We start from the raw sequence: 27854 nt of genomic DNA on the forward strand, positions 1-27854 counted from the left end.
AATCCATTCAGACTGGATCTCTGCTCAAATAGGACTAAATCCCTTGTTTGGATGAAACAGGTGTAGTACCCTTAGCAGTACATAGTGCAGTATATTTTTGAGCAGGGCCCTTTATGTAAATCTACAATGCATAACCTGTCCACTTGACCTGGCCAAGGAAAAACCCTGGACCCTACTTTTTACTTTACGTTATTTTTTTTATTTTTTTATTTCACCTTTATTTAACCAGGTAGGCAAGTTGAGAAGAAGTTCTCATTTACAATTGCGACCTGGCCATAGGCTATAGGACCTAGATTTCTAGATTTACCTGGTAGGTCACTTTGGGATGATCTGTACCATACAGTAGCTACCCGGTATCTACTCTGCAGGGGCTAACTTCCATCAGTCATGGTCCATGTATTCCACTTCTTCCTGTTGTCAGGTGCTGTTGAGACACATGGTGTGTCAGGCTCTTCATGGCTGACCTCCTTTGGCCCACACCATCTTCTGGAAATGCCAGACTGGAAGTGATGGTTTAGAGACTGAATTCCTCTCAGTGTTCATACTGTACAGCAGTCTGGCCCCTCACACTACCTTTAATCCAACACAAATCCTGGCCAAATAGGAATCAGGATAGTAAAGTAATAACATAGGATCAGATAAGCTAAATATAGTTAGCTAGGGAAAAAATGCTAGAAAATATTGGAAATGCTTTGGGAACATTCTGAGACAGGGTTCAAGTCAAAATGTCAGTCAGTTAGTCAGTCAATTAGTCAGTTAGCCAGACAGTCAGTTAGTTTGTCAGCAAGTCAGTCAGCCAGTCAGTCAGTTAGTTTGTTAACCAGTCAGTTAGTTTCTCAGCCAGACAGCCAGTCAGTTAGTTAGTTTGTCAGCAAGTCAGTCAGCCAGTCAGTGAGTTTGTCAGCCAGTCAGTTAGTTTGTCAGCCAGCCAGTCAATCAGCCAGTCACGCAGTCAGTCAGTCAGTTTGTCAGACAGTTAGTCAGTCAGCCAGTCAGCAATTCTGTTCAGTCAGTCAGTTAATTTGTCAGTCGGTTAGTTTCTCAGTCAGTCAGTTAGTTTGTTAGCCAGTCAGTTGGTTAGTTTCTCAGTCAGTCAGTTAGTTTGTTAGCCAGCCAGTTAGTTTCTCAGTCATTCATTCAGTTAGTTTGTCAGCCAGCCAGCCAGTCAGTCAGTCAGCCAATCAGCCAATTAGTTAGTTTGCCAGCAAGCCAGTCAGTCAGTCAGCCAGTCAGTTAGTTTGTCAGCCAGCCAGTCAATCAGCCAGTCAGGCAGTCAGGCAGTCAGGCAGTCAGACAGTTAGTCAGTCAGCCAGTAAGCAATTCTGTTCAGTCAGTCAGTTAATTTGTCAGTCGGTTAGTTTCTCAGTCAGTCAGTTAGTTTGTTAGCCAGTCAGTCGGTTAGTTTCTCAGTCAGTCAGTTCGTTTGTTAGCCAGTCAGTCGGTTAGTTTCTTAGTCAGTCAGTTAGTTAGTTTGTCAGCCAGTCAGTTAGTTTGTCAGCCAGTCAGCTAGTTTGTCAGCCAGCCAGCCAGCCAGTCAATCAGCCAGTCAGTCATTCATTCAGTTAGTTTGTCAGTCAGCCAGTCAGTCAATCAGTTAGTTTGTCAGCCAGCCAGTCAGCCAGTCAGACAGTCAGTTAGTTTGTCAGCTAGTCAGTTAGTTTGTCAGCCAGTCAGTTAGGTTGTTAGCCAGCCAGTCAATAAGCCAGTCAGTCATCCAGTTAGTTTGTCAGCCAGTCAATCAGTCCGTTAGTTTGTTAGCCAGTCAGCAAGTCAGTTAGTTTGTCAACCAGTCAGTTATTTTGCTAGCCAGTCAGTTAGTTTGTTAGCCAGTCAGTCATTTGGTTGGCCAGTCAGTCAGTGTGTCAGCCAGTCAGTTATTTAGTTTGTCAGCCAGCCAGTCAGTCAGCCAGTTAGTTTGCCAGCCAGTTAGTCAGTCACTCTGTTAGTTTGTCAGTCAGTCAGTTAGTTTGTCAGCCAGTCAGTTAGTTTGCCAGTCAGTCAACAAGTCAGTTCGTTTGTCAGCCAGTCCATCAGTCATTCAGCCAGTCAGTTAGTTTGTCAACTAGTCAGTTAGTTTGTCAGCCAGTCAGTTAGTTTGTCAGCCAGCCAGTCAGGTAGCAAGTCAGTCATCCAGTTAGTTTTTCGGCGAGTCAGCAAGTCAGTTAGTTTGTTAACCAGTCAGTTATTTTGTAAGCCAATCAGTTAGTTTGTTAGCCACTCAGTCAGTTGTTTTGTCAGCCAGTCAGTTAGTTTGTCAGCCAGCCAGTCAGTGTGTCAGCCAGTCAGTTAGTTAGGTTGTCAGCCAGCCAGTCAGTCAGCCAGTTAGTTTGTCAACCAGTAATTTAGTCAGTTAGTTTGTCAGTCAGTTAGTTTGTCAGCCAGCCAGTCAGTCAGCCAGTTAGTTTGTCAGTCAGCCAGTTAGTTTGTCAGTCAGCCAGTTAGTTTGTCAGCCAGTCAGTTAGTTTGTCAGCCAGTCAGTTAGTTTGTCAGCCAGTCAGTTAGTTTGTCAGCCAGTTTGTCAACCAGTCAGTTAGTTTGTCAGCCAGTCAGTTAGTTTGTCAGCCAGTCAGTCAACACAGTCGGTCAGTTAGTTTGTCAGCCTGCCAGTTCGTTTTTCAGCCAGTCAATTAGTTTGTCGGCCAGTCAGTTAGTTTATCAGCCAGTCAGTCAGCCAGTTAGTTTGTCAGCCAGTCAGTTAGTTTTCAGTCAGTCAGACAGTTAGTTTGTCAGCCAGCCAGTCAGTCAGCCAGTAAGTCAGTCATTATTTGGGAAGCGTCTGTTGTCAATGACCATACATTGTGAATTTTTCGGTGCACTCTCGAAAAGAAACAAGACAATGTTTCTTTCTGTAGAGGTTAGTTCGTTTTTGTTAGCTTTCTTTGTATTTTGAATGCCGTGTCGGTGTCTTCAGTTTCTGTGTGGCTTTCTTACTTTTAATGTTCTGAATTTGTAACTGTACAGTTTATTTCATCCATGCCATGGTTAGTATTATTAGTGATGGGCACTGATATGAAAAACCTATATCAATATTGCATTTTGCATTTTTTCAAACCAATATCAAAGATTGCAACTGTATGGACTTAACTTCTACAGCTTTGTGAAATTCAGACAAGTTCTTGCTTACTGCCCATTGGGCCAAGGGTGAATGTTCTGGGGACCTAACCTAGCCAACCTGTTTGAACACAATGGGAAGCTCGTTGATGGCCCATCAGCAGGCAGTTAATCTAAGTTGAGATCCTGTGAGAGGGCTTTATGCCTGCAGAAACACTGATGTTTCCTCTTTTACATAAAAGTGTGGGTTAACAGCAAGGATACGCCAATATCACGATGTGCCTTGCTCATATCGATTACAAACTATATTGATATCATATCGAATTATCGATATTGGTGCCCACCACTAATTATTATCAATAGTGAGTCGTTGTGTTGTTCCTTATACAATTATTGTAATTTTTGTAACTTGTTATACAGAGTAAGTCACTGTTAACAAGCCCCACTATACAGTATGTAATTGTAAAAAGTAAGAGACCACTAACTTCCAGATTGTTTTATAATTATTTTTGTTAAATGTTTAAATTACATATACATAATAACCATTTTCAGTTATTAGATCTAAAACAGTTCCTTATGATTAGACAGAACTAGCTAACCAATAATAGCTTCTATTTACCCTGTGTCCATTTCTATGACCATGTGTGTGCGTGCTGACCTATTGACCTTGGGCAGGCCTGAAGACCATTGTGGGCGCGCTGATCCAGTCGGTGAAGAAGCTGGCGGACGTGATGATCCTGACCGTGTTCTGCCTCAGTGTGTTTGCCCTCATTGGCCTGCAGCTCTTCATGGGTAACCTGCGGCAGAAGTGCGTCCGCAGCACAGCGCACTGCGTCAACAACACCCTCAACACCAACACCACCTTCTTCTGCAACAACCGGACGTGGCCCTCGCTCAAAGACTTCATCGCAGACGAAGGTGAGCGCAGTGCGACAGTTAAACGCCTGTTTAATGAATGAATGTATCATTTAGTTAAAAAGGCTGACCCTATTGAGAGCAAAGATCCCTTTTGCGAGAGAGACTTGTTGCATAGGGTGGCTTAGAGCTAAATGCCCCCAGGGTTAAACATCCTCCTCCTGTAATTCACATAATTTCCTGGAGGTCACTAGTCTTTCCCTGGAGGCCACCAGTCTTTCCCTGGAGGCCACTAGTTTTTCCCTGGAGGCCACTAGTCTTTCCCTGGAGGCCACTAGGCTTTCCCTGGATGCCACTTGTCTTTCCCTGGAGGCCACTAGTCTTTCCCTGGATGCCACTGGTCTTTCCCTGGATGCCACTTGTCTTTCCCTGGAGACCACTAGTCTTTCCCTGGAGGCCACTTGTCTTTCCCTGGAGGCCACTTGTCTTTCCCTGGAGGCCACTAGTTTTTCCCTGGAGGCCACTAGTCTTTCCCTGGAGGCCACTTGTCTTTCACCGGAGGCCACTTGTCTTTCCCTGGAGGCCACTAGTCTTTCCCTGGAGGCCACTTGTCTTTCACCGGAGGCCACTTGTCTTTCCCTGGAGGCCACCAGTCTTTCACCGGAGGCCACTTGTCTTTCCCTGGAGGCCACTAGTTTTTCCCTGGAGGCCACTAGTCTTTCCCTGGAGGCCACTTGTCTTTCCCTGGAGGCCACTTGTCTTTCCCTGGAGGCCACTTGTCTTTCCCTGGAGGCCAGTTGTCTTTCCCTGGAGGCCACTAGTCTTTCCCTGGAGGCCACTTGTTATTCCCTGGATGCCCCTAGTCTTTCCCTGGATGCCACTAGTCTTTCCCTGGAGACCACTTGTTATTCCCTGGGTGCCCCTAGTCTTTCCCTGGAGGCCAGTTGTCTTTCCCTGGAGGCCACTAGTCTTTCCCTGGAGGCCACTTGTTATTCCCTGGATGCCCCTAGTCTTTCCCTGGAGACCACTAGTCTTTCCCTGGAGACCACTAGACTTTCCCTGGAGGCCAGTTGTCTTTCTCTGGAGGCCACTAGTCTTTCCCTGGAGGCCACTAGTCTTTCCCTGGAGGCCACTTGTCTTTCCCTGGAGGCCACTAGTCTTTCCCTGGAGGCCACTAGTCTTTCACTGGAGGCCACTAGGCTTTCCCTGGATGCCACTAGTCTTTCCCTGGAGGCCACTAGGCTTTCCCTGGAGGCCACTTGTTATTCCCTGGATGCCCCTAGTCTTTCCCTGGAGACCAGTTGTCTTTCCCTGGAGGCCACTTGTCTTTCCCTGGAGGCCACTAGTCTTTCCCTGGAGGCCACTAGTCTTTCCCTGGAGGCCACCAGTCTTTCCCTGGAGGCCACTTGTCTTTCCCTGGAGGCCACTAGTCTTTCCCTGGAGGCCACTAGGCTTTCCCTGGAGGCCACTTGTTATTCCCTGGATGCCACTTGTCTTTCCCTGGAGGCCACTAGTCTTTCCCTGGATGCCACTGGTCTTTCCCTGGATGCCACTTGGCTTTCCCTGGAGGCCACTAGTCTTTCCCTGGAGGCCACCAGTCTTTCCCTGGAAGCCACTTGTCTTTCCCTGGAGGCCACCAGTCTTTCCCTGGAAGCCACTTGTCTTTCCCTGGAGGCCACTTGTTATTCCCTGGATGCCCCTAGTCTTTCCCTGGAGGCCAGTTGTCTTTCCCTGGAGGCCACTAGACTTTCCCTGGAGGCCAGTAGTTTTTCCCTGGAGGCCACTAGTCTTTCCCTGGAGGCCACTAGTCTTTCCCTGGAGACCACTAGACTTTCCCTGGAGGCCAGTAGTTTTTCCCTGGAGGCCACTAGTCTTTCCCTGGAGGCCACTAGTCTTTCCCTGGAGGCCACTAGACTTTCCCTGGAGGCCACTTATCTTTCCCTGGAGGCCACTTGCTATTCCCTGGAGGCCACTAGTCTTTCCCTGGAGACCACTAGCCTTTCCCTGGAGGCCACTTGTCATTCCCTGGAGAACACTTGTCATTCCCTGGAGGCCACTAGTATTTCCCTGGAGGCCACTTGTCTTTCCTTGGAGGCCACTTGTCATTCCCTGGAGGCCACTAGTCTTTCCCTGGAGGCCACTAGTTTTTGCCTGGAGGCCACTAGTCTTTCCCTGGAGGCCACTTGTCTTTCCCTGGAGGCCACTTGTCTTTCCCTGGAGGCCACTTGTCTTTCCCTGGAGGCCAGTTGTCTTTCCCTGGAGGCCACTAGTCTTTCCCTGGAGGCCACTTGTTATTCCCTGGAGGCCACTAGTCTTTCCCTGGAGGCCACTAGTCTTTCCCTGGAGGCCACTAGACTTTCCCTGGAGGCCACTTATCTTTCCCTGGAGGCCACTTGCTATTCCCTGGAGGCCACTAGTCTTTCCCTGGAGGCCACTAGCCTTTCCCTGGAGGCCACTTGTCATTCCCTGGAGAACACTTGTCATTCCCTGGAGGCCACTAGTATTTCCCTGGAGGCCACTTGTCTTTCCTTGGAGGCCACTTGTCATTCCCTGGAGGCCACTAGTCTTTCCCTGGAGGCCACTAGTTTTTGCCTGGAGGCCACTAGTCTTTCCCTGGAGGCCACTTGTCTTTCCCTGGAGGCCACTTGTCTTTCCCTGGAGGCCACTTGTCTTTCCCTGGAGGCCAGTTGTCTTTCCCTGGAGGCCACTAGTCTTTCCCTGGAGGCCACTTGTTATTCCCTGGATGCCACTAGTCTTTCCCTGGATGCCACTAGTCTTTCCCTGGAGACCACTTGTTATTCCCTGGGTGCCCCTAGTCTTTCCCTGGAGGCCAGTTGTCTTTCCCTGGATGCCACTAGTCTTTCCCTGGAGGCCACTTGTCTTTCCCTGGAGGCCAGTTGTCTTTCCCTGGAGGCCACTAGTCTTTCCCTGGAGGCCACTTGTTATTCCCTGGATGCCCCTAGTCTTTCCCTGGAGGCCAGTTGTCTTTCCCTGGAGGCCACTAGTCTTTCCCTGGAGGCCACTACTCATTCCCTGGAGACCACTTGTTATTCCCTGGATGCCACTAGTCTTTCCCTGGAGGCCAGTTGTCTTTCCCTGGAGGCCACTAGCCTTTCCCTGGAGGCCACTAGTATTTCCCTGGAGGCCACTAGTTATTCCCTGGAGGCCACTCATCTTTCCCTGGAGGCCACTAGTCTTTCCCTGGAGGCCACTAGTCTTTCCCTGGAGGCCACTTATCTTTCCCTAGAGGCCACTTGTTATTCCCTGGAGGCCACTAGTCTTTCCCTGGAGGCCACTAGTCTTTCCCTGGAGGCCACTTGTCATTCCCTGGAGGCCACTTGTCATTCCCTGGAGGCCACTAGTCTTTCCCTGGAGGCCACTTGTCTTTCCCTGGAGGCCACTTGTCATTCCCTGGAGGCCACTAGTCTTTTCCTGGAGGCCACTTGTCATTCCCTGGAGGCCACTTGTCATTCCCTGGAGGCCACTAGTCTTTCCCTGGAAGCCACTTGTCATTCCCTGGAGGCCACTAGTCTTTCCCTGGAGGCCACTTGTCATTCCCTGGAGGCCACTAGTCTTTCCCTGGAGGCCACTTGTTATTCCCTGGAGGCCACTAGTCTTTCCCTGGAGGCCACTAGTCTTTCCCTGGATGCCACTAGTCTTTCCCTGGAGACAACTTGTTATTCCCTGGGTGCCCCTAGTCTTTCCCTGGAGGCCAGTTGTCTTTCCCCGGAGGCCACTATTCTTTCCCTGGAGGCCACTTGTTATTCCCTGGATGCCCCTAGTCTTTCCCTGGAGGCCAGTTGTCTTTCCCTGGAGGCCACTAGTCTTTCCCTGGAGGCCACTAGTCATTCCCTGGAGACCACTTGTTATTCCCTGGATGCCACTAGTCTTTCCCTGGAGGCCAGTTGTCTTTCCCTGGAGGCCACTAGTCTTTCCCTGGAGGCCACTAGTCTTTCCCTGGAGACCATTTGTTATTCCCTGGATGCCTCCAGTCTTTCCCTGGAGGCCAGTTGTCTTTCCCTGGAGGCCACTAGCCTTTCCCTGGAGGCCACTAGTATTTTCCTGGAGGCCACTAGTTTTTCCCTGGAGGCCACTCATCTTTCCCTGGAGGCCACTAGTCTTTCCCTGGAGGCCACTAGTCTTTCCCTGGGGGCCACTTATCTTTCCCTAGAGGCCACTTGTTATTCCCTGGAGGCCACTAGTCTTTCCCTTGAGGCCACTTGTCATTCCCTGCAGGCCACTTGTCATTCCCTGGAGGCCACTTGTTATTCCCAGGGGGCCACTAGTCTTTCCCTGGAGTCCACTTCTCTTTCCCTGGAGGCCACTTGTCTTTCCCTGGAGGCCACTAGTTTTTCCCTGGAGGCCACTATTTTTTCCATGGAGGCCACTTGTCTTTCCCTAGAGGCCGTCTAGTCTTTCCCTGGAGGCCACTAGTTTTTCCCTGGAGGCCACTAGGCTTTCCCTGGAGGCCACTAGTTTTTCCCTGGAGGCCACTATTTTTTCCCTGGAGGCCACTTGTCTTTCCCTAGAGGCCGTCTAGTCTTTCCCTGGAGGCCACTAGTTTTTCCCTGGAGGCCACTAGTTTTTCCCTGGAGGCCACTAGTTTTTCCCTGGATGCCACTTGTCTTTCCCTGGATGCCACTAGTCTTTCCCTGGAGGCCACTTGTCTTTCCCTGGAGGCCACTTGTCTTTCCCTGGAGGCCACTAGCCTTTGCCTGGAGGCCACTAGTCTTTCCCTGGAGGCCACTAGTCTTTCCCTGGAGGCCACTAGTCTTTCCCTGGAGGACACTTGTCTTTCCCTGGAGGCCACTAGTCATTCCCTGGAGACCACTTGTTATTCCCTGGATGCCACTAGTCTTTCCCTGGAGGCCAGTTGTCTTTCCCTGGAGGCCACTAGTCTTTCCCTGGAGGCCACTAGTCTTTCCCTGGAGACCATTTGTTATTCCCTGGATGCCCCTAGTCTTTCCCTGGAGGCCAGTTGTCTTTCCCTGGAGGCAACTAGCCTTTCCCTATAGGCCACTAGTATTTTCCTGGAGGCCACTAGTTTTTCCCTGGAGGCCACTCATCTTTCCCTGGAGGCCACTAGTCTTTCCCTGGAGGCCACTAGTCTTTCCCTGGGGGCAAATTATCTTTCCCTAGAGGCCACTTGTTATTCCCTGGAGGCCACTAGTCTTTCCCTTGAGGCCATTTGTCTTTCCCTGGAGGCCGCTAGTCTTTCCTTGGAGGCCACTAGTCTTTCCCTGGAGTCCACTAGTCTTTCCCTGGAGGCCACTTGTCATTCCCTGCAGGCCACTTGTCATTCCCTGGAGGCCACTTGTTATTCCCAGGGGGCCACTAGTCTTTCCCTGGAGTCCACTTGTCTTTCCCTGGAGGCCACTAGTTTTTCCCTGGAGGCCACTATTTTTTCCCTGGAGGCCACTAGTCTTTCCCTGGAGACCAGTTGTCTTTCCCTGGAGGCCACTTGTCTTTCCCTGGAGGCCACTAGTTTTTCCCTGGAGGCCACTATCTTTTCCATGGAGGCCACTTGTCTTTCCCTAGAGGCCGTCTAGTCTTTCCCTGGAGGCCACTAGTTTTTCCCTGGAGGCCAATAGGCTTTCCCTGGAGGCCACTAGTTTTTCCCTGGAGGCCACTATTTTTCCCTGGAGGCCACTTGTCTTTCCCTAGAGGCCGTCTAGTCTTTCCCTGGAGGCCACTAGTTTTTCCCTGGAGGCCACTAGTTTTTCCCTGGAGGCCACTAGTTTTTCCCTGGATGCCACTTGTCTTTCCCTGGATGCCACTAGTCTTTCCCTGGAGGCCACTTGTCTTTCCCTGGAGGCCACTTGTCTTTCCCTGGAGGCCACTAGCCTTTCCCTTGAGGCCACTAGTATTTCCCTGGAGGCCACTAGTTTTTCCCTGGAGGCCACTCATCTTTCCCTGGAGGCCACTAGTCTTTCCCTGGAGGCCACTAGTCTTTCCCTGGAGGCCACTTATCTTTCCCTAGAGGCCACTTGTTATTCCCTGGAGGCCACTAGTCTTTCCCTGGAGGCCACTAGTCTTTCCCTGGAGGCCACTAGTCTTTCCCTGGAGGCCACTTGTCTTTCCCTGGAGGCCACTTGTTATTCCCTGGAGGCCACTAGTCTTTCCCTGGAGGCCACTAGTCTTTCCCTGGATGCCACTAGTCTTTCCCTGGAGACCACTTGTTATTCCCTGGGTGCCCCTAGTCTTTCCCTGGAGGCCAGTTGTCTTTCCCTGGAGGCCACTAGTCTTTCCCTGGAGGCCACTTGTTATTCCCTGGATGCCCCTAGTCTTTCCCTGGAGGCCAGTAGTCTTTCCCTGGAGGCCACTAGTCATTCCCTGGAGACCACTTGTTATTCCCTGGATGCCACTAGTCTTTCCCTGGAGGCCAGTTGTCTTTCCCTGGAGGCCACTAGTCTTTCCCTGGAGGCCACTAGTCTTTCCCTGGAGACCATTTGTTATTCCCTCGATGCCCCTAGTCTTTCCCTGGAGGCCAGTTGTCTTTCCCTGGAGGCCACTAGCCTTTCCCTGGAGGCCACTAGTATTTCCCTGGAGGCCACTAGTTTTTCCCTGGAGGCCACTCATCTTTCCCTGGAGGCCACTAGTCTTTCCCCGGAGGCCACTAGTCTTTCCCTGGAGGCCACTTGTCATTCCCTGCAGGCCACTTGTCATTTCCTGGAGGCCACTTGTTATTCCCAGGGAGCCACTAGTCTTTCCCTGGAGGCCACTTGTCTTTCCCTGGAGGCCACTAGTTTTTCCCTGGAGTCCACTATTTTTTCCCTGGAGGCCACTAGTCTTTCCCTGGAGGCCAGTTGTCTTTCCCTGGAGGCCACTTGTCTTTCCCTGGAGGCCACTAGTTTTTCCCTGGAGGCCACTATTTTTTCCATGGAGGCCACTTGTCTTTCCCTGGAGGCCACTTGTCTTTCCCTGGAGGCCACTATTTTTTTCCTGGAGGCCACTTGTCTTTCCCTGGAGGACACTAGTTTTTCCCTGGAGTCCACTATTTTTTCCCTGGAGGCCACTTGTCTTTCCCTAGAGGCCACTAGTCTTTCCCTGGAGGCCACTAGTTTTTCCCTGGAGGCCACTAGTTTTTCCCTGTAGGCCACTAGTTTTTCCCTGGATGCCACTTGTCTTTCCCTGGATGCCACTTGTCTTTCCTTGGAGGCCACTTGTCTTTCCCTGGAGGCCACTAGTCTTTCCCTGGAGGCCACTAGCCTTTGCCTGGAGGCCACTAGTCTTTCCCTGGAGGCCATTAGTCTTTCCCTGGAGGCCACTTGTCTTTCCCTGGAGGCACTAGTCTTTCCCTGGAGGCCACTAGTCTTTCCCTGGAGACCACTTGTTATTCCCTGGAGGCCACTAGTCTTTCCCTGGAGGCCACTAGTCTTTCCCTGGAGACCATTTGTTATTCCCTCGATGCCCCTAGTCTTTCCCTGGAGGCCAGTTGTCTTTCCCTGGAGGCCACTAGCCTTTCCCTGGAGGCCACTAGTATTTCCCTGGAGGCCACTAGTTTTTCCCTGGAGGCCACTCATCTTTCCCTGGAGGCCACTAGTCTTTCCCCGGAGGCCACTAGTCTTTCCCTGGAGGCCACTTGTCATTCCCTGCAGGCCACTTGTCATTTCCTGGAGGCCACTTGTTATTCCCAGGGGGCCACTAGTCTTTCCCTGGAGGCCACTTGTCTTTCCCTGGAGGCCACTAGTTTTTCCCTGGAGTCCACTATTTTTTCCCTGGAGGCCACTAGTCTTTCCCTGGAGGCCAGTTGTCTTTCCCTGGAGGCCACTTGTCTTTCCCTGGAGGCCACTAGTTTTTCCCTGGAGGCCACTATTTTTTCCATGGAGGCCACTTGTCTTTCCCTGGAGGCCACTTGTCTTTCCCTGGAGGCCACTATTTTTTTCCTGGAGGCCACTTGTCTTTCCCTGGAGGCCACTAGTTTTTCCCTGGAGTCCACTATTTTTTCCCTGGAGGCCACTTGTCTTTCCCTAGAGGCCACTAGTCTTTCCCTGGAGGCCACTAGTTTTTCCCTGGAGGCCACTAGTTTTTCCCTGGAGGCCACTAGTTTTTCCCTGGATGCCACTTGTCTTTCCCTGGATGCCACTTGTCTTTCCCTGGAGGCCACTTGTCTTTCCCTGGAGGCCACTAGTCTTTCCCTGGAGGCCACTAGCCTTTGCCTGGAGGCCACTAGTCTTTCCCTGGAGGCCATTAGTCTTTCCCTGGAGGCCACTTGTCTTTCCCTGGAGGCACTAGTCTTTCCCTGGAGGCCACTAGTCTTTCCCTGGAGACCACTTGTTATTCCCTGGAGGCCACTAGTCTTTCCCTGGATGCCACTAGTCTTTCCCTGGAGACCACTTGTTATTCCCTGGAGGCCACTAGCCTTTCCCTGGAGGCCACTAGTCTTTTCCTGGAGGCCACTAGTCTTTCCCTGGAGGCCACTAGTCTTTCCCTGGAGGCCAGTTGTCTTTCCCTGGAGGCCACTAGTCTTTCCCTGGAGGCCACTAGCCTTTCCCTGGAGGCCACGAGTCTTTCCCTGGAGGCCACTAGCCTTTCCCTGGAGGCCACTAGTCTTTCCCTGGAGGCCACTAGTCTTTCCCTGGAGGCCAGTTGTCTTTCCCTGGAGGCCACTAGTCTTTCCCTGGAGGCCACTAGTCCTTCCCTGGAGGCCACTAGTCTTTCCCTGGAGGCCACTAGACTTTCCCTGGAGGCCAGTTGTTTTTCCCTGGAGACCACTAGTCTTTCCCTGGAGGCCACTAGTTTTTCCCTGGAGTTCAGTAGTCTTTCCCTGGAGGCCACTAGTTTTTCCCTGAAGGCCACTAGTTTTTCCCCTGGCGGCCACTAGTCTTTCCATGAGGCCACTAGTCTTTCCCTGGATGCCTCTAGTCATGCTCAACTAAAAGTGTAATCTGTCTCATCTCAGCTTTGTAGATCATCCCAACAAACAATATTGAGGTATATTAATTGAATATTTTGTCATTTAGAAAAAGTGATATTTATCTAATCTAATGAAGTTAGATCTATGAACGTTTCATATACAGTACCAGTCAAAAGTTTGGACACACCTACTCATTTTTTAAAACTATTTTCTACATTGTAGAATAATAGTGAATACATCAAAACTATGAAATAACAAACATCAAATAATGTAGTAACCAATAAAGTGTTAAACAAATATAACTAATATATTTTATATTTTAGATTCTTCAAAGTAGCCACCCATTGCCTTGATGACAGCTTTGGAAACTCTTGGCATTCTCTCAACCAGCTTCATGAGGTACACCTGGAATGCATTTCAATTAACAACTGTGCCTTGTTCAAATTTAAATGTGTGGAATTTCTTTCTTTCTCAATGTGTTTGAGCCAATCAGTTGTGTTGTAGCAAGGTAGGGGTGGTATACAGAAGATAGCCCTATGTGGTAAAAGACCAAGTCCATATTATGGCAAGAACAGATCAAATAAGCAAAGAGAAACACCAGTCTATCATTACTTTAAGACACGAAGGTCAGTCAATGCGGAACATTTCAGGAACTTTGAAAGTTTCTTTGAGTGCACTCGCAAAAACCATCAAGCGCTATGATGAAACTGGCTCACATGAGCACCGTCACAGGAAAGGAAGACTCAGAGTTACCTCTGCTTCAGAGGATAAGTTCATTAGCGTTCAGAAATTGTAGCCCAAATAAATGCTTCACAGAGTTCAAATAACAGACACATCTCAACATCAACTGTTCAGAGGAGACTGCACAAATCAGGCCTTCATGGTTGAATTGCTGCAAAGAAACGACTACTAAAGGACACCAATAAGAAGAAGAGACTTGCTCGGGCCAAGAAACACGAGCAATGGTGGAAATCTGTCCTTTGGTCGATGAGACCAAATTTGAGATTTTTGGTTCCAACTGCCATGTCTTTGTGAGATGCAGAGTAGGTGAACAGATGATCTCTGCATGTGTGGTTCCCACCGTGAAGCATGGAGGAAGAGGTGTGATGGTGAGGGGGAGCTTTGCTGGTGACTGTGATTTATTTAGAATTCTAGGCACACTTAACCAGCATGGCTACCACAGCATTCTGCAGCGATAGTCTATCCCATCTGGTTTGCGCTTAGTGGGACTATTATTTGTTTTTCAACAGGACAATCAATGATCCAACGCACCTCCAGGCTGTGTAAGGGCTATTTGACCAATAAGGAGAGTGATGAGGTGCTTTGTCAGATGACGTGGCCAATTGAGATGGTTTGGGATGAGTTGGACAGCAGAGTGAAGGAAAAGCAGCCAACAAGTGCTCAACATATGTGGAAACTCCTTCAAGACTGTTGGAAAAGCATTCCAGGTGAAGGTGGTTGAGAGAATGCCAAGAGTGTGCAAAGCAGTCATCAAGGCAAAGGGTGGCGACTTTGAAGAATCTCAAATGTAAAATATATTTGTGTTTGTTAACACTTTTTTGGTTACTAAATTATTCCATATGTGTTATTTCATAGTTTTGATGTCCTCACTATTATTCTACAATGTAGAAAATAGTAGAAATAAAGAAAAACCCTTGAATGAGTCGGTGTGTCCAATATTTTGACTGGTACTGTATAGAAATCTTACCAAAACTGTCAGAAAATAGACATTTCCCTTAAATGACCCTATTAGAAGACTGAAAATCGATTTTTGAGGGGTAAAAACCATACTACAAAAAAACTAAATGTTTTGTACTCGATAGCTTTTTGCCAAAAATTAGAATACTCTATATTCCCTGCCACTGATACAATGTAATTAGACTTATGCAATAGCGTGGGCCTGCCTAAAGTTTTGGTGATGTTGAGCTTTTACTCAAGGCTGTGTTATTAGCGTGTGATATGATATGTGAAGTATCCTCGAAATATGAAAAAATTAACAACACTAGAGCAGTAGATTATATGCTAGTGTATAAGATTAACACGCTGTAATATAGACCTGGTTTCAAACAATATTTGAAATCTTTCAAATACTCTCAGTTTTTGCTTTAACCTGCCTGCAGTGCCACTTGGACAGAGTTTGCAATTTTGGGACTTTTGATTCCATTGCGCCAGCCAAGTGTAATCAAACACAGGTAAAGTATTTGAACGATTTCAACTAGTTGAACCCAGGTCTGGCTCACATGCTGTTGTAGTGATTGATGTTTCTTAACTGCACTAATATGGTCATGTTGGTCATGGGTCTCTTAGCTTTGGGTAAGTCTTACAGTTGTTGTGTGACAGTGACGTCAACCAAACGTTACATGCAGCCATAGCATAACATGTTTGCAGAGGATAATGTGTATCCTAGAAAATGGCTCACACAGCAGTTGTTTGAGGCTCATTATGGACACACAGGACATGGCAGTGTTCTGTTCCATTGTCCTCTGTACTGACCTATCCAAACAGGCAATAACAGAGACAACCCTGCAGCGATGGGATTACTAGGGTCCACCCTCACCAACACAAATCATTGCGTGCTAACCTTTGCTGCACAACACTGACGTGGCACAGATGTTTAAATGGACTGACGTTCCTCTAATGGAGAATGATTGTCACATGACGAGACCACATGACGCCTGACCATCATGATGTAATGATAGTAAACACCACAGCCAAACAAACAAGGCAAAAACAAAGAACAGCTCAATATTGTTTCCTGAGATTGTTGTTTCTTTAACACAGCAACAATGCATAGCTCTTTTTTTTTAAACACACTTGTCAAAATGTAAGACTCATCTTTTTTTGTGGGAGTCGGCAGCAACTCAGTTATTGGGTTCTGCTATGCTATTCATTCATTCACCCTCCCTTCAACTTCAAGCAGGCTCCGCTACACATCACATCACCAGGCTACTGGTCCCTAAAAGCTCCGGTGAAACAAAACAATAAAATTTTCTTAATTTGATAAATGATTAAAATCCTACATCCAGTGGGTTGTTTAAGGGTGGGATGATTTGAGATCAGTGATTAATATAATACACTCAATAAACAACTTTCCCCAAGCAGGGCATTCTGGTCATAAGGTCTGAGTACCATTGAAATACTTTTAACCTTGAGATGCTAATGCTTTTGGGCACATTCAGCAATACTGGAGCAATGTAATCAACAACAACAAAAAATATTTCTCCCTTTTTCAGACAACTACTACAAAGTGGAGGGAGCTAAGGATGCCTTAATATGTGGGGACGGGAGTGATGCTGGGTAAGTGACACTGCTCTTTCTCCTCGTTCTATTGCTAAAGAAAATGTCAGTGAACAATAGCCAATAAATATGAATGTGCATCACTGTGAAGATAGGTTAGTACCATTCTGTATGTGTTGTAGCCAGCTCCCCTCTTGTTGATCATGTTTGGCATGGTAAGGAACAAAAACAGAGAAGGGTTGGCGAAATACCAAACAGACCGGACCACCGGGCTAGTGTGACGGTGGCTTGTACTGTAGATGGTTTAACCATAGCCTCATGATCCATAGCCTCATGAACCTTAGCCTCATGTTGTATGCTCTAGTCTAGTACATGCTGTTGAGCAGTACCAGAGGATGTCACAAAGGGGCCCTGAGGTTAGGGTTTAGGTGGCTGAGATGATGCCTGTCGCTGTGTGGCTAAGTCAACAGAGATAGCCTGGCTCTGAGGGTGTGAGTCAGCAAGACGGAGTGATGGTCGACTGATGGCGACTCAGCTGCCCTCAGGCTATAGAGAGAAGACACCATGGGCTTATCAACCACCATCCATCCTGTGAGAGCCAATAGGCTTTAACAAGCGAGTGGGCCTTGACAGTGACTTTGACTATGGTTGCGTTGCTTATATGCCAGAATTGGTTTCCTCAAACTATGCTTGATGAGTAACCTTGCATTGGACGGGAATACATGTTAGCACTAATGTGTGTTTAGGCTTTAGCTCAGAGGGATAATGCATTTTTGAGTCATGCAGATTGACACTGGTGCGCTACACAGTAGGCTTGCAGATCCAAGAAGGACCGAATCCCACAGTTCTTTGTAGATATTTTTGCTGTCATGATGCGTGCACCCCAAGTTATATAGCACAGTTGGAGTAATGTGTATAGAAGTAAGCCCAGCTACCCCATTGAGGAGATGCAAAGATGAGCCAAGGGACCTAATTCGGGGAGAAAATAGGGTAAAAATATATGCTTTCAGCCATACCACCCTGGACACGCCTGTTCAGGGTTGGGCCTGGTTAGTACTGGGACGGGAGACTGCCTGGAAATACCCGATGCCGTAACCAAAAAATTATAATATATATATATAGTACCAGTCAAAATTTTGGACACACCTACTCATTCAAGGGTTTTTCTTTATTTTACTATTTTCTACATTGTAAAATGAAAGTGAAGACATCAAAACTATGAAATAACACATGGAATCATGTTGTAACCAAAAAAGTGTTAAACAAATCAAAATCTATGTTATATTTGAGATTCTTCAAAGTAGCCACCCTTTGCCTTGTTGACAGCTTTGCACATTTTTGGCATTCTCTCAACCAGCTTCACCTGGAATTATTTTCCAACAGTCTTGAAGGAGTTCTCACATATGCTGAGCACTTGTTGGCTGCTTTTCCTTCAGTTTGCGGTCCAACTCATCCCAAACCATCTCAATTGGCTTGAGGTCGGGTGATTGTGGATTGTGGAGGCCATCCACAACACTCTTTTGGTTACTACATGATTTCATATGTGTTATTTCATAGTTTTGATGCTTTCACTATTATTCTACAATGTAGAAAATAGTTCAAAATATGGAAAAACCCTTGAATGAGTAGGTGTGTCCAAACTTTTGACTGGTACTGTATATATAAAATAAGTAAGCCCAGTTTATAAATAGTCATTTAGTTCAACTAATAACTTTGGTGTGTGTCACTTTGACATTGGATAATATTTATGTTTTAAGGATTGGGGCCAACAAAAAATAAATAATAATATCTCAGAAAATAATGGTCAATTTACAATTCATTAATATATCTCCCACATTCACTGAAGTGAAACGACATTGACCTCAACCCAAAACGGAGGTATTCTGGACCAGGATTTGGCAATTGGGAGAACATGCATGTTGCATGGCTGGGGGTAAATCACCAAACGTGTCGGCTCATCACCCTGGCCATGAGTGTGACATGCTAGTACCCGGCTGCTCTCTGGATGACAGTATGAAGTGTTGAGCCATGGAAGACTGCAGTTAGCATATCAACATATGACCTCTGACATCACTTGTGTACTGTGTACATTTTAGGACACCCAGTGGCAATTGTATCCATAGAAAGAAGGCGAGCCTGAACACAACTACACTGAGCATGCAACAGTGAAAAATGTTTCCATGAAGTGTGGCATCTTTCTTAGCCATTAAGCAACAACATGATAGTCACTTTCAGGGAGGATAAAGGGGGCATCTTTAATATTCGTCAAGTTAACATCAGATGGCAACTTTCCGAATCATTCTAATGTTGTTCTGAGACATTCTGAATCCCATTCTCAGCCCAACTACTCATCAAATGAATGTACTTTACATAGACATGGAATTAATGAATGCCCTCAACACTAGCATGACCCGTCATGCCAACGCTCTAATCCTGTAACGCCAAGTGATTTTGGAGCAACGGGCAGGAGTGGCAGGATAGGAGTCCCAAGGCTAAGATCTAGGGTTTTACAAAGTAAATAATACCCATCTGTATTCTGTTGGGTGCCAAGCTCGAATGTGCCCCACGGTTTCCATTTTGCTCCAACCACAAACACAGACAAAATAGTCCCCACTTTCAATTTAATCTCCTACTTTTATCCTTACAAAATAAAGATTGAAAATGAATACCAACAACATTTCATCCATGTCTTTTCCAGGAACTCACACAGGCAATCACACAGGCAGTGTCCATCAAATGAAAGCCTCTTCCAATGCCCTCAATGTCGCGTAATGCTAGCTCATGCTTTCAACACCCCCCAACACAAAGGGTTAAAAAATGTTCTTTAAAAAGCTGCTGTAATTGATACCGGGATATTTCAACATAATCTTCCACCCCTCCCTCTTTTCTTTTTAAAAATTCCTGTGAGACTGGGAATCTATTGGAGATGTAATGGAAAGTAGGAAAAACATACGGGTTGTGTGTTATTGGGCGAATGCCTAAAGGGAGAGCAGAGTAATGGTCCCTTGGGGTGAGTTATGGTGGGCTGGGGACACGGTAAATGTAACATCTGCCTCCAGCCACAAGGAGACAAAGGATGTATTTGTCTGTCTCTCTGAGAGATAACAGCCAATCCAATCGCACGCTCCAGCTTGTGTCCACGAATGATAAAACAGCCAGGCTCTAAGCTTTGTCTGTCTGGTGCATGGTGATTGGTCAGCAAACTCCAAAGCTCTGATTTATGCAGCGTTCAAGTACTAGTCGAACTAGGAAACTCCGACTTGCTAACTGGTTGTAGTTATATATGTTCCACGTTCAACTAGTTAGCAAGTCGGAAATTATCAAGTTTTCTAGTTCCGACTAGCACGTGAACACGGCATAAATCAACTTTGAAGTTTGGTGACCAATTAGTCGGCATATTTTAGCCATTGATTCAATTTAAATGGAACAATAAAGGTATTAAATACTGTGGCCTTACATGGCCTTAAATAATGTCTCATCTTAATTTTTTTGTGCTATGATTTCTTACTCTTTAACAAAATGCCAAACACACATCTAAGTGGTCTGAGGATGGAACTGCCTAGAAAATGTTAAGTGAAATACACTGTATATACAAAAGTATGTGGACACCCCTTCAAATTAGTGGATTTGGGTATTTCAGCCTCACCCATTGCTGACAGGTGTATAAAATCGAGCACACAGTCATGCAATCTCCATGGACAAAGATTGACAGTAGAATGACCTTACTGAAGAACTCTTTCAATGTGGCACCATCATAGGATGCCATCTTTCCGACAAGTCAGTTCGTCAAATTTCTGCCCTGCTAGAGCTGCCCCAGTCAACAGTAAGTGCTGTTATTGTGAAGTGGAAACGTCTAGGACAACGGCTCAGCTGCAAAGTAGTAGGCTACACAAGCTCACAGAACGGGACCACCGAGTGCTGAAGCGAGTAGCGTGTGAAAAAATGCTTATTACCAAGTTCTAAACTGCCTCTGGAAGCAACGTCAGCACAATAACTGTTAGTCTGGAGCTTCATGAAAAGGGATTCCATGGCTGAGCAGCCGCACACAAGCCTAAGATCACCATGCGCAATGCCAAGCATCAGCTGGAGTAGTGTAATGCTTGACGCCATTGGACTCTGGAGCAGTCGAAACATGTTCTCTGGAGGGATGAATCATGCTTCACCATCTGGCAGTCAGACGGACGAATCTGGGTTTGCCAGATGCCAGGAGAACGCTACCTGCCAGAATGCGGAGTGACGACTGTAAAGTAAAGGTAGAGGAAGTGGTCTGGAGCTGTTTGGTCTAGAGCTGGTTTTCATGGATCGGGCTCGGCCCCTTATTTCCAGTGAAGGGAAATCTTAACACTACAGCATACAATGACATTCTAGATGATTCTGTGTTTCCAACATTGTAGCAACAGTTTGGGGAAGGCCCTTTCATGTTTCAGCATGATAAGGCCCCCATGCACAAAGCGAGGTCCATAAAGAAATGTTTTGTCAAGATCGGTGTGGAAGAACCTGACTGACCTGCACAGAACCCTGACCTCAACCCCGTTGAACACTACGATCCAGGCCTAATTGCCCAATATCAGTGCCCAACCTCACTAATGATCTTGTAGCTGAATGGAAGCAAGTCCCTGCAGCAAAGTTCCAACATCTAGTGGAAAGACTTGCCAGAAGAGTGGAGCAGCAAAGGGGGGAACAACTCCATATTAATGCCCATCATTTTGGAATGAGATATTCGATGAGCAGGTGTCCACATACTTTTGGTCATGTAGTGTATATAATATATGTTATTTTTCTGTGGAGATGAACTGAGATTAAATGTTAAACGCCATTTGTGAGCTTGTATTAACACAACACCCTTTAAGATAAATACATGGCAGACAATGGTATTTGTTTGTCTCTGTGGTGTTTGTTTACTGGTCTGGCTACCTCGGTCTCATAGGGTCAATGAAGGTCTGTAGAAATCAATGCTCCCATAGGCTCATCCCACATTCAACTGGTCACTGGCTGTCACTCACTGGAACCTTTTCCTGTCAATCAAAATGGACATGGATCTGGGCCAATATTTATCAAACTTCTGAGAAAGAAATGCTTGATGACTACGGTCCAGGTCCTCCGTAGAGCTACTACTGTCCCTTATCAAACCGAAATAAATAAACATTCTATTTAATATCCCTTCCAATACAAAATCTCTGTAATAGATTGGGACATACATTTAGGCTGGTTTCACTCAGTACAAATACAATAGACATGAGCAGTTATATCTGGCATTCCAAATGGGGGATGGGGGTGTAGGGGTGTGTGTGTGTGGGGTGGGGCTAGTGAGTTTGCCCCTCCACTTTAGTCACATTTGATCCTTTTTAAGCTTTTTGGCTTCACTCTAATGGCTTTGTTAATGGCTACCCTGACTGCAAAGTGAAGATTATTGCCTCTCACTTACATCCACCTTTTTGCTCTCCCCCACCCTAGGCTCTCTGTATGTGCCATGTTCTTAACTCCTTTTATTTCTCTGACTCCAGTTCTACTTGATGAGTCATCAAAAGAATGTAACAACTTGCTAATTGCATTTATATCAAGTGCAAGTTGAAGGGCCTTTATTTTTGTCGATATTAATGCTGGCTAGCTTTGCTGTTAACATTTTTTTCGAATGACATTAACACTGGCCTATATCGTTAGGGTGGCGAACCAGAGAGACTTCACAGAATACTTTAAGATAGTCCTCCGGTATGCTAACAATTGTGCCGTTATTGCCCAGTTATGATACCAGCTGAAGGACTCCTTTGATGATCTGGTCTTTTCTTAGTACTGTAAATATTCTTATTATAAAAACCCATCAGCAGGCATGTATTACACTGGTAATTACAGAGTGTAAAATGATGTTCTTTAAGATAAGAGGTAGTATAAATAAACTGTAAGTAGGATGTATTTTAGATGCTTTAAATGTTACATGAGTATATCCGCCTCCTATTATTTGACCCGGTTCACCTCAAAATAGCCCATTAGAAGCAGAATAGTAAGTCATATGATGCGTGATTGTTTGTTCGTTTCTCCAGACCTTTTACTTGATTGCCAGTTGACCTAAGAGAACTCAAAAATCTATAAAATAATTATGCAAGGAATCTAAACTTTTTTGTAAATGCATGAATAACATGGGAAATGTTGTATGGCATTTTAACCTAATCAAACAATCCGTCCTAATCTACACAAGCTACATTGGGAACAAGAAAATGCATAAAATACCACATAAATCATGACAAACCAATCTGAGAGACCAATTCACATCCTCAGGAGAGGTCACAGAAAACAATCTCCATGGGCAACAACCTCCTGGATACTGTTGCTATAGAAATGTTAAGTACTTTCATTCTCATAGACCTCCGTCCTGGAACTCTCTAATATTGGGCTAACTGGTTGTAATGTCAACTTTTGTTTTTCTTAATGGTTTGGGATGAAGACATAATGTTTTTTTGAGATGAGGGGGGCCTAGCATTATGGACGCCTTGAGCAGATAGACATGTAATTCAGAAAAAAATTAAACTTACACTTCTAGTGAATTATTGTAATTTTGTTAAAACACATATTATGGAGTGACAAAATACATACCCAAACTATTCATTTTCGTTCTTGGTGTACACATTGCGAGCATCATTATTTCCAGTGTATGAATCGTAGTTCTCTTTTTTTGTTGTTGCTGATTATCATCCTCTTTTTCTGATGTGTTCACTCTGCCTGTATCAGCGCCTGGGGAGGAAGCGTGGTTGTGTTAGAGCTAAAGCCTATTGCAGAGTTCTTCATCACGATCCGGTTCACACAGAAAACAGAAGAAAATTGACTAAAACAGGGAGGGACAACCTCAATTTGACCAATAAGAAACACGCATTTACGTATTCCACTGCAAAATGTTCAAAAATGTATTTGTTTGCAAGCTTTAATGAAGGACTCAGCCTGGCTACTCCAAGCCTGTGGTTGGTCACTCGGTGAAGCAGCCTGGGCAGAATCATGGATCATATTCAATAGGGCACACAATAGTAAACTAAAATGAACATTTCTTGTTGGACAAGTCTATGTAGTCCCTCCCTGTTTCAGTTAGTTTTCTTCCATTTTGTGCCTAACGAACACTGACTTGGTAAACCTGGGCATAAATCTGAGCAGTGAGAACATCAGATCTAGGAGGGCACCTTCCTCTCCCCACCAGGCTTTGTTGTTTTACAGGGTGGAAGGGTTGGAAGGGGTGACTCAACTCACAGCCAAGCCAATGTTCCCTCCACAAAGTGACTGTAGGGAACACTCCCCTGCTCCCACTTCTGTTCACTGTTATGTTGTATCCTATCAACTATTGGAGCTCATCTGTGGCTGGGATAAGAGGGATGGGGCGAGGGGGGAGGGGTCATGTCTGATCTGATGAACACACATCAGAACTGTTGATTGTCATATGGGCCATGTCTTCAGATTTAGAGATCTGATGTTTCAATTAATCCTCGCCAGCTGATTTGATACTTTTAACAGCCTACTACTACCATTTATTCCAAGTGTACCACATGATCACTGTTTTGCTGCTGCCAATCTGTTTGGCCTCTCTTTGTCTCTGTACTGTTGTCAGTGGAGTACTGATGCTTCCTTGACAGTTTCCAAGGTATTAGGTCTACAGTAAAGACCAAACTGTACATCACATCTAACTTTTCAACAGCGTGTTGTGATGAACCATCAGGTCGTCACTATCCTCACAGGGATATAGTTCATCATCCACGAACCCTCCCACAACCCCCCCACCCCTTCCCAGATCCTCTTAAAGGGATAGTTACTGGGGCTCACTGCTGGTGCCAAAAATAGCTCCATGTTAGAATGCCCAGTGCCCTGGCGAGAGATAGGATAGCGGTCGATCGCACCCCCAGCTGCCGGAGTGCTGAGAGAAAGCAGTTACTCTGACAGATACTCTCAGTGACTCCTCTGTGTCAGGGTTCATCTCTCTCTCTCTCTCTCTCTCTCTCTCTGACAACAATACAACACGTTACTCATCACAACACAAACCGCAGGCGGCGTTTCTATTGCTTGTGTCCTATAAAAGTGATCTGATTCTGTGGATGTTTCATGTTTGGGGCTCAGCAACAGCTACATTTGTGTGACTGCTGTAGTGACACTTTCTGTGCAGTCCAATTAGACATAGGGTGAGAGCATTCATTTACCAAACTTGGTACTTTTAATTACAGGGTGAGGCATTGTTAGGTTATAGCAATCCCTGGCACTCTTTCCTGGTTTTCCTGTAAGGTCATAAGAATGTATGCCCCTAGAAAAATAACAAAACATTATTCTGCTACCATATTTTGGTGGGTTACTATGGACGTGTACATGCACCCATGATAAAAATGTACAGAAAACACAAAAAGGGTGTACTTAGAATTGGAAATTGGAAATCTAGGAAATGCATCTTAAAAACAATGCTAAAGGATATTCTGCAGTTCAGACATGTCATGCCGCCGTATGGGAATTGTGTGTGTGGGGGGTTTGAGGCCTTCCGTTAGCAGCCTCCCGGGGGTCTGAAGTGGGGCATGTCCATTGACACGTCCGCCAGATACACAGAGAGGTGTCTGGTGGGTGATAGCGCCCATCGCCCCACACCCTCACACCCTCCCTCCGCATGCCGCAGCCACGGCCAAGGCCGCTGACAGACAGGTGTTGCCTGGCCGGTCAAACAGGCTGCGGTTGTGGTGGGCATTGCAGGGATGGGTGAAGGGCTGGGGTGGTGTGAAGGGGAGAGGGATTGGCGTGATAGCAGGTTGGTGGCATCACGTCTATTCAACTCCCCAGCCACGCTCTTCCTGACGCCCACCCGTTTCACCCCAGCCCCCCTAACCCGGTCCACGTCTGAAGAAGCCGGGGGTCGGAGTGACTCACCTTTTTGTCACAAGAATATGGGGAGGGTTTCTAACGTGGGGTGGCATGCAGTGGCATTGCAGTGCTGTGGCATTGCAGTGCTGTGGCATTGCTCTGAACTTACGTCACCCTCACTGGCTCTTGAACTGTTTCTTACACACTTAGTCATGGAAATGTCTAAACCAGTTCCACTATGTAATGTACATTTGAAGAACAATCACAAAATACTCTGATAAGCTTATAAACTGTAAATTACATCCGTGATATTTCAGCTTATTGAATTAGTATTATCTGTACCACACAATGGGGACGACTGGTACGGGACCTTGTCGCATGGATAAAGCTCAAGGCCTGTGGACACGGTTATTTATCTTAATGGCCACCCTTCGCTAAGATAACAGGCGTGGGATGAGCTCACTGTGCGGCAATGACAAGCGAGTGAATGTGCATGAACTGTACACACTAAGGAGGCAGCATATTGGCATGGGATCCAATCTGCAGCATCATTTTATACAGTATGACCTTGTTTACGTTTTTGTAGTAAAGGGACATATTTGGGCCTACTGACAGAACAAAAAATGCAACATGCAGTTTGGTATTTGCTCTGTAAGATCTACATTAGTTCCTACGGTTTAGGACCTTGATTCTGGACTATGGCCAAACATGACATTTTCTTGATGTTTTCTTTCGGTTTTCTCTACAGGCATTGCCCAGATGGGTTTGAGTGTTTGAAGGCAGGAAGGAACCCTAACTATGGTTACACCAGCTTTGACAGCTTCGGTTGGGCGTTCCTCTCCCTCTTCCGGCTCATGACACAAGACTACTGGGAGAACCTCTATCACCAGGTCAGTATGGACACCAGGAAATGACCAGGTTCATTTCAAACAATATCCACATACAGGTAAGATCATTGGAAGAAAATAAGTATATTTGTTTACAGTAATGTATTTAAGGTCTTGGAGGTCTTCTACAATCTTCCACAATCTTTAACCTAAGCTTAAACCAACATTAACTTGCAAAAATCAAACCCTCTGTCTTTTATAACATACTTTTTGCCAAACCATCCATCCATCTATCGATCCATCCCTCCCCAGACTCTGCGGTCAGCAGGGAAGACCTACATGGTGTTCTTTGTGGTGGTCATCTTCCTGGGTTCCTTCTACCTGGTCAACTTGATCTTAGCTGTTGTGGCCATGGCCTACGAGGAGCAGAACCAGGCCACCATCCAGGAGGCCTGGCAGAAAGAGAAAGAGTTCCAGCTGGCCATGGAGCGCCTCAAGAGGGAAGCGCAGGTAAGACGTAAGGTTTTACGTCATGGAATTTAAGTTTATGCTTTCGATATTGGGAATTTGGACCGTAGACATTTCTTTCAATTGGTTAGATGGTATGGGAGTTTAGTACATTTTGAATGACACAATATGCTGAAAAAGGACTATGCCTATTTGAGCTGACCCTTTGCATTTCCTACTCAGAAAGCTCAGAATACAGAATCCTTGATGTCCCCGGAACTGTCCCCGGGCCTGGCTCTCCCTGACCACAAGGAGGTGCAGAGCAGGAGGAGAAGTCTGGAGGAACTGGTGGAGGAGGTAGAGAATGGGGGAGACGTGGAGAAGGGATACGTGACGACGTTGAAGGTGGATACAGTGGATGGGGGCAGGGTGAATATCATCACTATGCATTCTTAATGGGTTCAAATTGCATCATGATGTTTCAACATGGATAAAATACCATGGATAAATACAAACATTCTGAATCTAATAGTATGCTTTCAGGTTTTGTAAATAGGTACAGTACCAGTCAAAAGTTTGGACATACCTACTCATTCAAGGGTTTTTCTTTATTTCTACTATTATCTACATTGTAGAATAATAGTGAAGACATCCACACTATGAAATAACACATATAGAATCGTGTAGTCACCAGTCAAAGTGCTAAACAAATCAAAATATATTTAAGATTCTTCAAATTAGCGACCCTTTGCCTTGATTACAACTTTGCACACCTGAAATGCTTTTCCAACAGTCTTGAAGGAGTTCCCACATATGCTAAGCACTTGTTGGCTGCTTTTCCTTCACTCTGCAGTCCAACTCATCCCAAACCATCTCAATTTGGTTGAGGTCTGGTGATTGTGGAGGCTACGTCATCTGATGCAGCACTCCATCATTCTCCTTCTTGGTCAAATAGCCCTTACACAGCCTGGAGGTGTGTTTTGGGTCATTGTCCTGTTGAAAAATAAATTATAGTCCCACTAATTGCAAACCAGATGGGATGGCGTATCCTTCCAGAATGCTGTGGTAGCCATGCTGGTTAAGTGTGCCTAGAATTCTTAATAAATCACGGACAGTGTCACCAGCAAAGCACCCCCACACCATCACACCTCCTCCCCCATGTTTACGGTGGGAACCACACATGCTGAGATTATCCATTCACCTATTCTGCGTCTCACAAAGACACAGCGGTTGGAACCAAAAATCTCAAATTTGTACTCATCAGACCAAAGGACAAATTCCCACCAGTCTAATGTCCATTGCTTGTGTTTCTTGGCCCAAGCAAGTTTCTTCTTCTTATTGGTGTCCTTTAGTAGTGGTTTCTTTGCAGCAATTTGACCTGATTTCCGCAGACTCCTCTGAACAGTTGATGCTGAGATGTGTCTGTTACATATACTCTGTGAAGCGTTTATTTGGGCTGCAATCTGAGGGGCAGTTAACTGCTGATTTCTGGGGCGTTTAACTCTAATAAACTTATCCTCTGCAGCAGAGGTAACTCCGGGTCATCCATTCCTGTGGCGGTCCTCATGAGAGCCAGTTTCATCATAACGCTTGATGGTTTTTGCGACCTCATTTGAAGAAACTTTCCAAGTTCTTGAAATTTTCCAGATTGACTAACCTTCATGTCTTAAAATCCCTTGAAACTAGGGGGCACTATTTTTATTTTTGGAAAAATAACGTTCCCAAAGTAAACCGCCTATTTCTCAGGACCAGATGCTAGAATATGCATA

General features: G+C 46.3%; 1 protein-coding gene across 1 annotated transcript in view; it reads left to right on the forward strand.

The window, feature by feature from the left end:
• Window positions 1-27854, forward strand: part of scn5lab (sodium channel, voltage gated, type V-like, alpha b) — a 279945-nt gene that overhangs the window by 142459 nt on the left and 109632 nt on the right. The window contains exons 6-10 of the mRNA XM_064941469.1: window positions 3727-3969; window positions 15997-16060; window positions 25560-25701; window positions 25951-26148; window positions 26329-26514. Coding sequence (XP_064797541.1) covers window positions 3727-3969; window positions 15997-16060; window positions 25560-25701; window positions 25951-26148; window positions 26329-26514 — 833 coding nt within the window. The remainder of the gene's footprint in view (window positions 1-3726; window positions 3970-15996; window positions 16061-25559; window positions 25702-25950; window positions 26149-26328; window positions 26515-27854) is intronic.

The sequence above is a fragment of the Oncorhynchus masou genome, chromosome 28 (genome assembly GCF_036934945.1).
Source record: "Oncorhynchus masou masou isolate Uvic2021 chromosome 28, UVic_Omas_1.1, whole genome shotgun sequence".
In the NCBI taxonomy this organism is placed as follows: domain Eukaryota; kingdom Metazoa; phylum Chordata; class Actinopteri; order Salmoniformes; family Salmonidae; genus Oncorhynchus; species Oncorhynchus masou.